The following is a 13517-nucleotide window of genomic DNA, read 5'->3' on the forward strand; positions in this document are numbered from 1 at the left end:
TTTATCTTCAAAAACAATTGCATGGCTCAACAACATCATTGTTCCACAATATTAACCATGGACATTAGTGATTTTAGTATCAAGTAGTAAATGCACCATAAAAGGGAAAGTTGTTTTGTGGCTTTTTAACCTCACACCGTGTCGTAACCAGGCGAAACGCAATAAAGCGATAAAAGCTAGCTGTGAAGGACGAAAGCCAATCGTTTTTGTCCTAACCCACAGCCAGTGCCGTCTGGTTTTTGGGCCCCTTGTACCATATATTGCTTTGGGCCCCCCTGCCCACAGCACTGCTGGACACTCGTAAGGGGCCAGACACACTACACTCTTCATTCCATTGGCCTCCATTCATACTCATGCAAATGCAGAAGACAGGAAATTCAAGCTCATGCGAATTTCGCCACATTCCAAAATGTACGTTTGGTGAACTCTGCCCTGCACATTTGTTTCACATGAAGACATGTGACAATTAGAAGATTGATACATCACAACATGACCTCTTAGCTGAATTAAAAGAACGCAAACTTTAAAAAAGTAAAAAGTGACATGACGTGAAGGCCAAGTATGGTAACCCATATTCAGAATTTGTCCTCTGCATTTAACCCATCCAATTTAGTGCACAAGTCTGCAGGATTGCAGTTGAGTAGACTGATATATTTTTACATTTTGGATGTATTATATGCTGAGTGTTTTTTAAAAAGACACTGCAGAGTTTGACGTCTTGTATAGCGTACGACCGTTGCCTTGTTCGTAAACAAATTTGTATTCAAAGTGGCCAATTAGGCATTTTATTGCTTTATGTTTCACTTTAGATTATCCCTGTTTGTTTGATCTTGCTTGTAAATGTATTCTATTGTCTTGCTTCACTTCAAGTTTCTTATCCTGTTCTTTTGAGTGATCTTTATGATATATGTATCCCCTGTAATCTTTATATGTTCAATAAAAACAAAACAAAAAAACTTCTCTGCTAACCAGCTGATGACCTAAATCAGGTGTGTTAAAGGGATAGTTCACCCAAAAATGAAAATTCTGTCATTAATTTCTCACACTCATGTTGTTCCAAACCCGTAAAACTTTCGTTCATATTTGGAACACAAATGAAGATCTTTTTGATGAAATCTGAGAGCTTTCTGTCCCTCCATTTACAACTACACAACTACTACTTTGACACTTCAAAAAATTCATAAAGAGATCGTAAAACTAATCCATATGAATTGTTTAGAGTGGTTTAATCCAAATTTTCTAAAGAGACTTCATCGCTTTAAATAACGGAAGTTCAAACATGCTGCGTAACACGAGAATGAACCTCATTGGTTCTTGCGGAAACTCAAACGTGCTGCGTAACACGTGAATGAACCTCATCATTGGTTCTCGCACAAGCGAACATGCTTGAGCTTCCGTTTACCACAACTGACGTGTGAGATGTTTATGTGAATAAAAGCCTAAATTCAATCTGTTCGTCATATAAAGCAATCGAAATTTGGACCAAACTGCTCAACTGATATGGATTAGTTTTACCATCTCTTTATGAGCTTTTTTAAGCGTCAAAGTGTAGTTGAGTAGCTGTCTATGGAGGGACAGAAAGCTCTCAGATTTCATCAAAAAGATCTTCATTTGTGTTCTGAAGATGAACGAAAGTCTTACAGGTTTGGAACTGCATGTGGGTGAGTAGCCTAATTAATGACACAATTTTCACTTTTGGCTGAACTATCCCTTTAAATAAAGACGACATATGCAAATGTGGAGTGCTCCCCAAGACCATTATTCAAACTACTGTCCTAACCAGCCATGACCGCAAAAATTGACGATGGATTTAATGTTTTGACTAAAAAAAATTTTTTTTTAAACCCAGCAAGCACAAAACGGTTGAAAAACGTGTTATTTTAAAAGATGTCCTAGAAACCACATCTAAAATAAAAAATTAATGTGGGGGAGAAAAAGCAACAGAACATATTATTACAACGAAAACAAATGACAAAAAACTATCTGTTGTAACTGTTGTAAATCTATGGCAACAAGAGACTTGCCACAGTTGCCAAACATTTTGCTTAAATAAGTTGTTTATTCATATCATTTCAACTTTGTGAATGAAAAATGAATGGGCGCACGAGTCATAAATTTCTCACTCGTGATAAGAAGAAAAAATACCTTAAACTGACGAGCGCGCGCAGAGTTTCTGAGGTAAGATGTTTTTTTCTCATGATATCAGTAGCTTATAAAAGTTTGAAAATAACATCTGAAAGTATTAAGTATCTGAAAGGCTTAATTTTCTTTAAAAAAGAAAAAAAAAGAAAAAAAGAATCGAATCTAAAATATATTAATTAAATTCATATATAATAAACTCTAGGCTATATTAAATAGGAATATTCTGATATATATTTCCAAACAATGCAACTAAATACTGCATTAAAGGTCAAATAACTCTCAGGTTCAGTGCATATGACAACTATAGGAAAGCAATTACTTTGAGTTCATAAACAATGTTTGCATCCTGGAGTCTCTTAATCGCAATAAGAGATTTCAATGGTTTTCTTAATCACAATAAGTGGTTTAAATGAACGACAGCTAAGATCTCAAGTAGGTTGAGATCTTCAGTGAGGAGCATGATAAATTGTTATCCTCTGAAGAGCGCTTTAAGTTCAACAAAGCAAAACTCGGCATCTGCTACTGTTCATATATATGATCTCAGAACGGCAGAAACTGCTTCTTGACATTTGGGGGCAGGAGACCTCTGTTGTGGGCTGGAATTCGTACCGTTGGACATCTCTGGGGCCTCTTTTATCCCTCCCATTCTTTCACAGATTCGCTCTCTTTACTGTATGGGTTGAGAAAAAATAGCTTCCTCAGCATACAGACAAATTTAAGTGGGTAATTTACACAAGAATATCTGCTTTTAAGTACCACTAACACCTTTTTTTAAAACTTTAGTTTCTATCTGGCATATTTTTTAGCTGATCTGTCCACTGGTGCTGCCAAATTATTGGTGGCTTTTTTGGCAAAGGATAAAGCGAGATGGCTCAGAAAGACAATTACTTGTGCACTTTTGTAGGGTTGATGGGAAAAAAGTTAAAAGTTCATCAAACAAATGGCTTAAATGTGGATAGAAAATTGTGATGCATACAAACCTCAGGTCACAAAATAAGCCACCTGCCAAGAAAGTGTGTGTGCAAGTGCCTTAAATTCTCAATTTTTACTGAATTACAAATGCCACACTGAAACTATTTTAATGGGACTTTTTTATTTTTATTGACAGGGATGATTAGGGGAAAATGGGACTGGCAAATGACAAACCAGATTGGAACTCATAGCTACAAGGTTGTGGCTTCAACTTAATGTGAAATATAGCTATTATGGCTATATTTCTGCCATTACTAGATATTACTGGCTTGGGAGCAGTAATTATCCAAACTAAACCGTGCAGCATAGCTAAGCTTATGAATAGAATTTCCATGACATTATTTAAAGCTTGCATAATTGATAATCGCCCTACTGTTCATGGGGTTCATTCTTTTCCTCTGCTTTGTAAACATTTAGGCTGATTAACTAGTGTTTCCTTAATCTCAAGTTACTTTAGTGCACAATCCTTAGTTCCTGAAGTAGCTCCACTTGAATATATAAACATAGTACTTTGAACACAGAAGCTTTGTTATTTGAGTTTATATGCACATCACCTCACCTCAGTTATGAATGTATTGTACTTTTATATGCTGTATTGTCCTGCAATGTGCTGTGTTTACTGTAGCCTTCATCAGTCTTATGTATACTAGCAGCAGAGAAACACAATTTCAAATGACAAAAGTGGCTTGACTTGACAAGTAGTCATGATTAGCTATTTTTTCAGACCACAAGGGGGGGCCATTTCTTCTGGATGTCTTGAAAGATCAAACAAGGAAAGACTAAACAATGGTATCTTGTATGACATTAATTTCTATGGTACATGACTGTGAAGCATGTATATCTGATGACAATCTCGTGGAATGAAAGAGAATTCGTCCTCGCACACTCTTCACGCTCTCTAATGCTGCTGACACAAATCTAACATTGAAGATTGATGAGGGTTAGCAATTGAGACAATCATGAGATTAATATATCTGGTTTAATAACCTGAACGTGAATCCAGATTATCTAGATTATGTAAAATCCATGAAGGATTAAAACAAATTAAGGCCATTGTGACAACCAAGCAAGAGTCATGTACACAACTGTCGTTTAAACTGTGCAACAACAAAAAAGCTGTTCCATCTATAAATGGGAAAAAAAGTGGTTTCACCAGTGATTACATCTTATTTATGCTTCTCTACATTTATTAAGATTTCAAAAATAGCAAAAGTCTCTTTCACATACAATGAGCCAAACATTTTTTTTTCCATGGACACTAAATACAAATCTATATGCACTGAATCAATGGAAATTAGTGGTATGATGATGAGGACAGCCATAAAAGAATGAATCATTTCATGCATTTCATATGAAAATCTCTAAATTACATTAAACTACCAAACTGTCCACTCTAAAAACTTGGATTGCATTGGATTTTTCTGAAGTAGTATTATGGCATTTAGCAAAATATAACAAAAACCTTATTTCATTGTGATGTAACAGCAATAATTGATTTTTACAATGTACTTGTAAATCATGACCACCTAAAGCAAGCAGACTGAAGTGCATTCTTTTACTTTAGATTCTTTTCTTTTTACCTGGATGCAGCACCAATGCATAAAGCAAACCAAAATAAACCCCCAAAAGACTTTACACTGAGACACACCTGAGAAATAGCCTGACTGTGACATTCACAATTTTATTGCACGGCTGTTATTATACATGACAGCATTTCAGTCCCACATTAAAGAATGTTTTTCTTGAGAATAGTCTGGGTTCTATGACATACAAAATATTCACATTCACTGTTGTCAAAGCAATGACCAGCATACAGAATTTCTTTATCAGTAGTGTGGTGCTCTGCTCTAATATATAAATAATGAACATTACTATCTCAATGCAATCGCTGCGATCAAGGTGAAGTTCAGATCTCTTTACAGCTAAAGTGTTTTGGTTCCTGTGCTGTTCAGAAAATCATAGGGTGACTGCAAGGGAGTCTCCGAAGTAAAAAAAGTTCATAGTGCAAATGTCAATCACATTAAGGCAAGAATATAAATGTAGAAAAATAGTTGTGCGTGCACATGTTTACCTTTGTTACAAAAAAGGTATGAAGGTTTTGTCCTCGATGAGAGAGAGCGACATGTTTTTCAGCTCCTCGGGGGAGTTGACAGCTTTGTAGCCGAGCTCATCTAAAATGTGCTGACAAACAGTTTGTGTGTAATCAACTATGTCATGAGACAATTTCAACCTCCAGCTCTCTGCGTTGGCCGCCGAGTCCCTCAACGTGCCGTACTTATGCTTTGCTGACACATCGTTATTGCCTCTTGTGTTGTTATGTATCCAGTCCACCACGTTTTTTTCCAAAGAAAGACCAAGGAATTCATAAACCTCCTTGGTTTTTTGGAGCGGATTCCTGGCTAGGTCCTCGTACCTCACTAGCATGTACCGTCCTCGAAGCCACGGCGGCCGGCTTAAGCCCGTGGACACTGAGTTTAGAAAGTCGTCACACACTGTTGTTAGCTGAGTCAAATCCAGGTTGTAGGGTTTACGGCCGGTGGCTCTCCAGATCCGCCATAGGCGGTATGTGTCCCGAAAGGTTTCAATCCTCGAAGATAATATTCCACGCGGGTCCCTCACCAGCTGGATAACTTTCAGATTAAGCCGAGGGTCCTCAATCAGTGCCTTAAGATCATTGACCTCTGGAATACGCACTGTTTTAATGGCCACGTGGCGTCTTTCCCGACATGATTCGGTTGCTAGGGTCAAGTTAAGGGAGGCACACTTTCGAACACAATCCCCCTCTTCTATATTGCCATCATTAGGGCTGAAGGCATCACAGACCGGCATAGAGCAGAGGGCTTTGCTGGCTCCTCGGCGAAAGAGTTTATCCGTGGTATGGTTTGCCGGCTGCGGTTTGATGTAACTCTCTAAGAAATACAAGTCGCAGTTGTACAAGCTTCTAAGAAGGTCACGACTGGCTCCCAGCATCACTCTGCGCTCAACAGCATATCTGCTGGAAGAAAGGTGAGGGATTAAGGTCGTTTGGACATGATAAAGTGGCTCAAAAAGATAGAACACATCTGAGTGCTGGTTGAACAACTGTCCAACGAAAGAGGAGCCGCTACGGGTGGTTGCCAAGATGAGGATGTGAGTCTTCCTGGAGGAATTGTAATTAAAATAAGGGTACTCATCACACATCCGATCAAAGGACTCAACATCCTGTCCCAAACCACAGTTCAGAGGGTTAGGAACAGGGCACAAATGAAAAGGCTTAGCTGTAAAAGTCCTGATTGCTGTGTATTGGATCGCTATGGACACCAATGCAAGCAGAATCACAGCCTTCCAGGAACATTGCATGGCTGGGTAACTTCATTTAGATGATGCAGTCCGATTTGATCCTATCGACAAAGATGCAGCTGGGGGAAAAAAAAGATATCTCGGTGAGTTAGGAAAAGTAAGGCATAAAGATGTATAACATTTAATTTAAACATCTAACCAGGTCTGAAATAACAAAGAAATTTAATCTATGAACATTTAACTTCAGAAATTGTGATTTATAAGTCAATATCAAAAGCAAAAAACTACTTTAAATCTAGATGTGAAAGACCAATCTAAACTTGAGAGGCTCCTTGCTAAGCCTTAATTTCAAGCAGTCAAAGACAAATGTGCCTTCAAAATATATTATATTACATTCTACACTATGCTTCACAATGCAAGCCTTAAGCATTCGTTTATTGCAATATGACACTTTGATCAAGTACTTCACGTTTTAATGCAGCCAAACTCCTACAACTAAACTGCTTCCTACAGGCTTTTACACAAGCCGGAGGTATTTTGTTTTTCCCTTGGGGAAATCAGCAAAGGTTCGGCAACAGCATCTAGAATGCAGGCAGGTTAAAAAATCAGAATCTGGCACCAGTTCAGGCACCTGTAGAGAGATGCATTAATTGCAATACCTCACAATGGCATATGCATGCGTATTATGATAGGTTTGAAAGGCAGCCGTCGACGACCGCGCGCGTCGACTTCTGATTTACCGCAGTGCAACACAACTCGGTATTCAGTTGGAAATAAAAAAAAATAGCAGATCCGATCTGTCTGTCGACTATATAAAACGGTGACCAACTTATCTCCTATTCCAGCGCGAACATTTCAGATTTCCAACTAGGCTCGAAAATATCGTGAAATAAATACTTAGATATACTTGCCTCATATAAAGCTGTATGAGAACATGACGAAAATTTAAACAAAAGGAAAAAATCACCATATGCCGCGATGGCTTTGCGTAGTCGTCCCGTAACGCCCGTCATAGACGTTTTATCGCTTTAATTCACGTAGCCTATTCAGATGTCGAGGGGTTCCTTATTCCCTAAAACCCGATGAAAAGGTCGAATATCCTCAAGCAGCTCCATTCATGCACTGGATAAAACATTCAAAGACGGGCTCCGTGGAGAGACAACGGATGAATAAGGTATTGATGCGCATCCTCAGACATCTCTCTGTGACTAAACGCGAAACACCGGACGGATATTTCGCTCGTTCGTCGTGAGGAGAAGACTGAAGAGAGGTGTGCCAGTCGGTCCCAGATTAAGTAAAACGTAGACAGCCCTATGCGAATATTCACCCCCTTCCCACAAAACCACAGTTGACAAAGGCTGAGGAGAAAAAAACAGCACGGGGGGAGGCAGATTTGGTTCACTATTCGCGTCCTCCCTCAGAACATGTCTGTGCTCGACGCTAAAGCCTTTGAACATGGAGTTAGTTTGGATGAAGTGAACTGGTGGCATCTAGAAATTTCATTATTTTTTGCTCTTTCTCAGTCGCTATATATAGGCCCTATATTTAGGTGTAAACGAAATTATTCGTATTAAAATTAGAGTTTATTCTTGTGATTATAATGTCTTTTATTAACTTATTTTATGAATTTGACCTTGTTATTAATCGAATTATTATTTTCTTAATGAATTATAGATCCTTTTTATGCCTTAGGCTATGTTAATTTCTCGGTGCTATTGATTGTATTCAGAGTTAAATGCATGATGTACCATGTTATCAAAGTGCATCTGTTTTCATCTCTGCAGACATATGATGCAAGATCTGCTATATTACAAGAACTTATAGTGACCTAATCAGATCTCCATCCTTAAATGGCTGCAAAAGAAGAACCAAGAATATTAATAGGTATACTTTCCCTAGTCCCTTCCTGTTATGTAAGCATAGCATATAAAATGTTTATTTTCAGAAGACTCTGGGCTTCTTTCTTGTCTCTCTTTTAATTCTGCTAATATCTTATTTTTTTTGGGCCATTCTTTCTCTATACTCTGATCTTCTCACAATATTCATCTGTTAGATACAGTACAATACTTTGGATTTTATTATAAACTATTGAATATGATTGAACTTATTTTTGTTTAAACCTATTTTCTATTACAATTTTCAAATTGACTAATTCATTTGTTTTCTTTATAATTTTACATTTTTACTTAATAAATGTGTTATTCCTTTTATAAGGAATATGCAAGGACAGACATGGTCAGCTGGTGGATTTCAGTATGACTGACTGAATGGCCCAAAGTAATTATGTAATGGGACAGCATGTGTAGAAAAAGAGTGTTTTCCTCATTTTGAGGGTGTGTAACATCTTCACACCTCAGTTTATACACATAATTAAGTTTGATTTTTTTCACCATATGATCTTATGTTGATTTTAACTATTAGTGCTATTTTTGTTTGAATAAGACTTTCAATGATAGTTATATGTAGGGCAGTGTACCTAAAAAATAAATTCCTGTGCTTTTTTCTGTATAATGAAATTTCCGAATTTAGTCCAATCCCTGACTTCAAAAGACTTAGAATGTAATGCACTTAATATAGGGTGAACTATTCCTTTAAACTTCATAGGCATATCATAATTGTCATTGTTTGGCACTTTCATTTTGATTTTAGCTGCAGGATGCAATTAACAAAGTGCGATGGATGATCATTTCATGTCTTCATACAATCTAAAACTTGAGTTCATTTGGACCACAAATCTGCACTCCTTCCAAGTCCAATTCTTCCTTTCATCTGCTGTGTTTTCCCTTTTTATCCTTTCACCTGAAGCCAGACATTGGCATTTGAAATGGGGCTTTTCCCCCAGTTCAATGTCTTGCAATCTCAGAAGCTGCCAAATGAGAGATTATGGTTGGCTTTTTGCGAAATCAGTTTTATCTTTGTGTGCTCAATGCAACCCCAATTTCAATCAGTGTGTGTACTCAACCATTTGAAAACGTCGGCCTGCATATTGGCGATGGCAGTACTGGGGTGAAGATGGGTGTGTGTCCCCTTTATCCACCCTGCTGAGAGCTGGTAATAAGCTTTCAAACGCAAATGATCTTCCCCGCTCTGTCCACCGAACACTGCACTGCATCAACGATTCGGCAGTTATTTTCTAGTGCTCTGAATTTACGGATCCTCTATGACAACCGTGTCCAGAGAAATGAGGAAACCCAAAGCATGAAACGTGATTTCAATATGCGATTGTACTGTGCAAGAGGCAGAAGAAGCGAAACAAGAATAGACTTATGACAAACTCTGAAAGACCTCTTAGACTCTGGCTTGGTTTAATGGACTAGCAGAAAGGCCCAGAATTAAATGTTTTATTTGTTCATAATTTCTTTTCACATTCTACACTTTTACAAAAATAAAGGGTCCGCAATGATCCCATTTTGGGCTGCACCTTTCAGTTAACAGATCTTAAAGGAACTATTTTTGTCTTAGTTTGAAGAACATTCCAATTATCTAAAGAACCCTTTGTTCAATAGAAGGGTTCTATGGATGTTAAAGTTTCTTAATGGAACCATCGTGGAACCATAAATGCAAATTCTTTATGGAACCATGAATGTCAATAAAGAACCTTTATTTTTTAAAGTGGTCATGAACTGCATTGTTTTATAATGTTTCATGGGGAGCTTATAATGTTAGTATGATTTTTACATACATTTTTGTCATAATTAAAAATAAAAGCCATTTTTCCTATTCCCTGATTTTAGCCCTTTGATTTGAACGATCTGTTTGAAGGGGCGTGTCTGCTGTGAGACTTCAGTGTAAACGCCCACTGCTGTGATTGGCTAACATGTGGAACTCTCTCGAAAACTTTTTGCACGTTTTTACTATTAAGCTCTCAAGGTTAACTAATTGTGAAAAGTGTTTATTAGCATTATATTTAGATCTATTACATTATATTTAGATTGTGGCATGAAAGGTTGCAGTGATGAGCACTGAAGCCGATCATAGACATGTTGAGCGCATGAATGCAGTGATCTCGTCTCTCCAACTCCATTTCTGCACACTAACGAATGATTTCATCATAACTAACAGTGCAAACACAATGTAAATAAGAGATTCGTTGATTATAACAGGAGTTTTGTAGCGAGTCCAGAACTCAGTCACTGATAAACTCGCGCTGTTTGATTGACAGCTCCAGCGATTGTAAAGGGAGCGTTCTTTGATGCTTTCTATATATAATTGATTCACAGTTTAAATATCAGATTATTTTCATCCTACTAAGAGAAAGAATGTGAAGTTGACCGTTTAGTCACTGGTTTGATTTACTGGCACATAGGCAAAGAACATCTGACAGTACATGACTGTACATATCAGAAATCATTGATCTCAGATCAGGCATCAGGCATAGAATTAACACGGTTACTTACATGTTGTCGCATTACTGTAGAGTCCATATCGTAAAAGGCTGTTTACAAAGCCTGCGCCGAAATTGCAACTGATTTACCAACAAATATACAGTAAAATGTACAGAACAAACAAATAATGGTCAACTGAGACATTCACATTGTTGAAATTAAATAACCACATTCCTAGCATTAGGATCCTTTAGAAGGTAATGTTATTATTAGTCCAGTGATCCTGTATCGCTCTTCTCTCCAAGCCAGTGGGCGGGGCCAAAGTTGCAATGAAGTAGGCATTGATCTTCTACAGATGCGGTCTTTCACCTATTATGTGTGGCACATTCCACAACGAGTCGGAAGAAGTTTTCAGTTCAGAAACTGATATTCTTACTGTATGATGACCTCTTATATGTCAAAAGCTCAGCCCTTTAAGATCTTATGAAGTATAGCAAAATATTATGCTTTCCAGGCAGCAAACATGTTATATTATTGACCAGTAAAAGCATTTCAGGCTTTCAGACAAATTTCCCCAGCTTTAAACCCCAAACTTCACCTACACAGGCTTAATGAATATGAGAACTGTCTCTGATGGTTCATACGTGAGTCAGGAACATTTGGGTCTCGGCTGGTCAAGGTTGTTCCTCTGCCGGATTTGGATCAGTGCCTCCAGACGAGACAGCTGACTTTATTTTGTGTAATTGAAAAGAGTTTGTGGGGGAGAGAAAGGGCTGGAAAACAGTGTGCCGTCAAGTCCAACTCTAATTAAGACAGGAGCTGCCATGGTGCTTTCCATTACACCAAACGGCTCCCTGGATCTGAAAACAGATGCTGCATATAGCAGATTAGCTGACTTAAGAACAAGCCACGATGAGAATAAACAGCGCTTACGGTCTGTCAGTAGGTGTCTTTGATTTTTGTTTTTATTTTCATTGTTTCATTGTTCATTTTCATTGATTTTATTGGACAGGTGTGGAAGTGAATATGACAGTTGTTGAAAATATGTTGAAAGCACTGTGGGTAGTGTTGCATATAATTGTGTTGTTCTCTGGTAAGATTTGCAGCACAGAGCTCTGTGCTTGAGCATTTGAAAATTTGGCCTGCATATTATTGGCAAAACAAAAAAGTAGTCATGATTAGCTACTGTATTTTTCCAGACCACAAGAGGGTGTCATTTCTCCTATATGCCCTAAAGGTCAACAACAACAAAAAATCATTTTCCCAATCCATGTGTTGTCACATCCAGCAAGTTTGGATAAACAAACTTCTGTGTCTTTGCTTACGTAGTACAATCTTTACTCTTAAATAGCTTTTTTTTTTTGTTCTTTATGGTGCTATTTACTCTTGTGTGGATTCTATTTTTGTAATTACTTAATAAAACGTATGCTTACACGCTACACGCTCCCTTTGAAACTATAAAATGTGTTCTTTAATAATTTCAAAATATTCACATTCACTGTTGTCAAATGACTAACATACCTGAATATCTTTGTCATAAGTGTAGTGCTCTGTTTATTATTCAAATGATGAATAGATATCTGTGCCCATGATTGCTTTTATTACAAAAAAAAAACATATGAAGGTTTTGTCCTCTCAAGAGAAAGCAATGTTTTTCATCTCCTCGGGGGAGTTGACAGCTTTGTAGGCGAGCTCATCTAAAAATTGCTGACAAAACAGTTTGTGTGTAATCAACTATGTCATGAGACAATTTCCACGTCCAGCTTGCATTGGCTGCTGAGTCCCTTTATGTGCTGTACTTGTGCATTTTTGAACACAATCCCTTTCTCCCATATTGCCTTTGCAAAAACTTAAATGCCATCCCCTGAATTATAGCATGTCTCCTCCAGGCCTGAAGGGGATTGGCAGAAATAAAGGGCCAAGGGTCTGTGTGGCCATCGATGCAGATGACATTTGTTGCTTATGGCGCTGACCATTTCCTCCACCAAGTCTTCCACTCGCTAAAGTCGCTAGACAGGAATATCATCCTCTTCCTACTTGAAGATTTTGGACCCTGTTGGTGAGTGGGGAAAAGTTGGACATTTTTAATGGGCTCTTGTAATATGTATTGCCCTTCTTCCAGCACAGTGTGTCATGGTTTTGCGGTGCACAGAGAGCATTTTAAACAGCCCTAAGCTCTTGACGAGGGAGTAATTGCCCGATCGTGTTTTGATATGTATGTGTGGAGATTTTTGGCAGCAATAAATGACCGCACAATTTTGTAATAGGTCACTGAAAAGTACAGGGTCAAGAGCGCAGTTATGAATAATTCAGAATGTCCTTTTCAAATCCTGCTGTTGTGATGGCCCCCATGTAACATTGCAAATCCCATAAAAAAAATCCCAGGCTGAATAAATTCCCTTTAAATACAGTATGTCTAGACATTCTTTTTGTAACTTCATATGCCTCTTAGGTTTAAAAGAGTCTAGGTTAAAAGTGTTTGTAAAAAAAAAAATAATAATAATTTTGGTTGAAGTTAAAAAGGAGATTGAATAGGCGTTTGCACTTAAACGAGAGACCTAATTACACATCTTAGATGAGTGTAGTTGAAGGCTCATCCCTGTTGCTGATTAACCCCACACAACTATCATGACACCCAGATCACATAAATCATAGCCATTGGAAATATTATTTTTGTTCAGACGTGACCGTGATTTCAATCTGTATGACATTTATGGACCGCAAACAATGATGTATGCCAAGCAAATCGCTTTTAAGTGAGAGCAATCACTTTTTCAGCCCACTGCTCTTGTGCTTTGT

General features: G+C 37.8%; 1 protein-coding gene across 2 annotated transcripts; it reads right to left on the reverse strand.

Moving 5' to 3' along the window:
- Nucleotides 1–4075: 4075 nt before the first annotated feature.
- chst1 (carbohydrate (keratan sulfate Gal-6) sulfotransferase 1) lies at nt 4076–7850 on the reverse strand. 2 transcript variants are annotated; one of them, XM_079858665.1, is made up of 2 exons: nt 7305–7825; nt 4076–6512 (listed from the first exon to the last, which is right to left on the reverse strand). In XM_079858665.1, exon 2 carries the CDS (start codon nt 6451–6453, stop codon nt 5191–5193), a length of 1263 nt encoding a protein of 420 aa, XP_079714791.1. In that variant the 5' UTR covers nt 6454–6512; nt 7305–7825; the 3' UTR covers nt 4076–5190. The 2 variants fall into 2 exon arrangements, with proteins under 2 accessions (XP_079714791.1, XP_079714790.1); XM_079858664.1 differs by having other exon boundaries at nt 4283–6512; nt 7361–7850.
- Between the last annotated feature and the right edge of the window lie 5667 nt (nt 7851–13517).

Source organism: Squalius cephalus (assembly GCF_949319135.1).
Source record: "Squalius cephalus genome assembly, chromosome: 23".
Classification (NCBI taxonomy): domain Eukaryota; kingdom Metazoa; phylum Chordata; class Actinopteri; order Cypriniformes; family Leuciscidae; genus Squalius; species Squalius cephalus.

What these genes read in the sequence shown, in the direction of transcription:
- chst1 (XM_079858665.1), bottom strand. Translation starts at nt 6,453, where the DNA reads ATGCAATGTTCCTGGAAGGCTGTGATTCTGCTTGCATTGGTGTCCATA.